This window comes from Trichoplax adhaerens, genomic scaffold (genome assembly GCF_000150275.1).
Source record: "Trichoplax adhaerens TRIADscaffold_34 genomic scaffold, whole genome shotgun sequence".
Taxonomy (NCBI): Eukaryota; Metazoa; Placozoa; class Uniplacotomia; order Trichoplacea; family Trichoplacidae; genus Trichoplax; species Trichoplax adhaerens.
In genome coordinates, this window is record NW_002060974.1 from 475,385 (window position 1) to 478,585 (window position 3,201).

The 3,201-nt window shown below is 37.1% G+C and overlaps 1 protein-coding gene across 1 annotated transcript in view; it reads right to left on the reverse strand.

Annotated features, from left to right (window-relative positions):
- Positions 1 to 3,113, reverse strand: part of TRIADDRAFT_62072 (uncharacterized protein) — a gene marked incomplete at both ends in the record, with an annotated part of 39,604 nt that extends 36,491 nt beyond the window's left edge. Inside the window, one exon of the mRNA XM_002118000.1 lies at positions 284 to 3,113. Within this exon, the coding sequence (XP_002118036.1) occupies positions 284 to 3,113 (2,830 nt within the window). The remainder of the gene's footprint in view (positions 1 to 283) is intronic.
- Positions 3,114 to 3,201: the final 88 nt, after the last annotated feature.

Below are 3,201 nucleotides of genomic sequence, written 5' to 3' on the forward strand. Positions count from 1 at the left end.
GTTTAAGTTATATTGGGGGCTGCACTACACACTACTACTACAATAGGTTTGTCATTGAACGATTTTCGCGATCTATTCGATCTTATTAGACTAATAGACCGACTTAGAATTGAACAGGGTTGAAACGCCTATATTTTAAGAAATACTTGGTGGACATGTTGTTTACCGACTGCAATACTTCAGTATGGTGTCGTAGTGTGCTGTTAGTGCTGTAATTATAATGAAAAGCAGAATACCTACAGCAAATATCTAATCAAACACCTTACAAAACGCTTAATGGTACCTGCTAACTCATCTTCCTCTTCTTGCTTCTCGTGTTTCTCTTGCTTTTCTTGCTTCTCTTGCTCCTTTTGTTTCTCTTTCTCCTCTAGCTCCTCTTGATGCCTTTTTTCCCCTTGCTCTTCTTGCTTCTCTTGCTTTTCTCGCTTCTCTTGCTCCTTTTGCTTCTCTTTTTCCTCTTGCTCCCTTTTTTCCCCTTGCTTCTCTTGCTTCTCCTCTAGCTCCTCTTGCTCTTCTTGCTTCTCTTGTTCCTCTTGTTTCTCCTCTTGCTTTTCTTGCTTCTCTTGTTCCTCTTGTTTCTCTTTGAGTGATTTCTCATTCGTAGAAATAGCTTCTTCACGCTTACCTTCAGCTTGATATACATTTCTTAGATTGTTATATGACTTTGTGACATCAGGATGGTTGTGACCCAAAACTGATAATAGAATGTTATAGGATTGCTCGTACATAGAAATAGCTTCTTCATACTTGCCTTCAGCAAGATATACATTTCCTAGACCGCTATACGACTTTGTCACATCAGGATGATTGCGACCCAAAACTGATAATTGAATCTTAAGGGATTGCTTATACATAGAAATAGCTTCTTTATGCTTGCTTTGATCACTATAGACACGACCAATGTTGCTATATGTTATAGCAATACTTGGATGATTGTCGCCAAGTTGTGTCAGATTAATCTTGAGTGACTTGTTATACATTAATAGAGCGTCATCATACTTGCCTTGATTATCATAGACATTTGCAGTGTTGTTATATGTATCAGCAATGCTTGGATGATTGTCGCCAAGTTGTGTCAGTTTAATCTTGAGTGACTTGTTATACATTGATAGAGCGTCATCATACTTGCCTTGATTATCATAGACATTTGCAATGTTGTTATATGTATCAGCAATACTTGGATGATTGTCGCCAAGTTGTGTCAGTTTAATCTTGAGTGACTTGTTATACATTGATAGAGCGTCATCATACTTGCCTTGATTATCATAGACATTTGCAATGTTGTTATATGTATCAGCAATACTTGGATGATTGTCGCTAAGTTGTGTCAGTTTAATCTTGAGTGACTTGTTATACATTGATAGAGCGTCATCATACTTGCCTTGCTTATCATAGACATTTGCAATGTTGTTATATGTATCAGCAATACTCGGATGATTGTCGCCAAGTTGTGTCAGTTTAATCTTGAGTGATTTGTTATACATTGATAGAGCGTCATCATACTTGCCTTGACGATTATAGACATTTGCAGTGTTGTTATATGTATCAGCAATACTCGGATGATTGTCGCCAAGTTGTGTCAGTTTAATCTTGAGTGACTTGTTATGCATTGATAGAGCGTCATCATACTTGCCTTGATTATCATAGACATTTGCAGTGTTGTTATATGTATCAGCAATACTTGGATGATTATCACCAAGTTGTGTCAGATTAATCTTGAGTGACTTGTTATGCATTGATAGAGCGTCATCATACTTGCCTTGATGATTATAAACACGACCAATGTTGTCATATGTTGTAGCAATACTTGGATGATTGTCGCCAAGTTGTGTTTGTCGAATCTTGAGTGACTTGTTATGCATTGATAGAGCGTCATCATACTTGCCTTGATTATCATAGACAAGACCAATGTTGTCATATGTTGTAGCAATACTTGGATGATTGTCGCCAAGTTGTGTCAGATTAATCTTGAGTGACTTGTTATGCATTGATAGAGCGTCATCATACTTGCCTTGATGATTATAGACACGACCAATGTTGTGATATGTTGTAGCAATACTTGGATGATTGTCGCCAAGTTGTGTTTGTTGAATCTTGAGTGACTTGTTATGCATTGATAGAGCGTCATCATACTTGCCTTGATTATCATAGACAAGACCAATGTTGTCATATGTTGTAGCAATACTTGGATGATTGTCGCCAAGTTGTGTCAGTGTAATCTTGAGTGACTTGTTATGCATTGATAGAGCGTCATCATACTTGCCTTGATGATTATAAACACGACCAATGTTGTGATATGTTGTAGCAATACTTGGATGATTGTCGCCAAGTTGTGTCAGATTAATCTTGAGTGACTTGTTATGCATTGATAGAGCGTCATCATACTTGCCTTGATTATCATAGACAAGACCAATGTTGTCATATGTATCAGCAATACTTGGATGATTGTCGTCAAGTTGTGTTTGTGTAATCTTGAGTGACTTGTTATGCATTGATAGAGCGTCATCATACTTGCCTTGATGATTATAAACACGACCAATGTTGTTATATGTTGTAGCAATACTTGGATGATTGTCGCCAAGTTGTGTTCGATTAATCTTGAGTGATTTGTTATGCATTGATAGAGCGTCATCATACTTGCCTAGGTCTTGATAGACTTGTCCAATGCTGTTATATAATACAGCAATACTAGGATCATTATTTTCAAGAATTTTCAGCTTAATCCTTAATGATTTATTGTATTCCTTTAAAGCCTCGTCATGCTTGCCTTGATTCTGATAGACCAAGCCAATGTTCTGATAGGACTCACAGACATCAAGATGTTCACTCCCTAACGATTTTAATTTTATTTGAAGTGATTTGTTGTAATCACGCAAAGCACCCATAAAATCACCTTGAAGTCGTTTACAGTCGCCCTGGATATCGAAACAATAAGAAATCTTGACCTCTTCTAGTTTCTCAGCTAACTTTTCTGCTTTTCCACTGTATTCATTGGCTTCTATCAATTGATATTTTTCCCGGTAAGATTGAGCCATAGCGAGATAAGTAGAATATTCAAGTTGACGACGACTATCGCTACTCTCCACTATCGATTTGATTTGAGTTACAGCTTTCTGAAAATAAAATAACGCGTCTTCATAATTGCCTTCGCCATGATATTTCACGCCCTTTTTGCGTATAGATTCAATCTCGTCAAATATC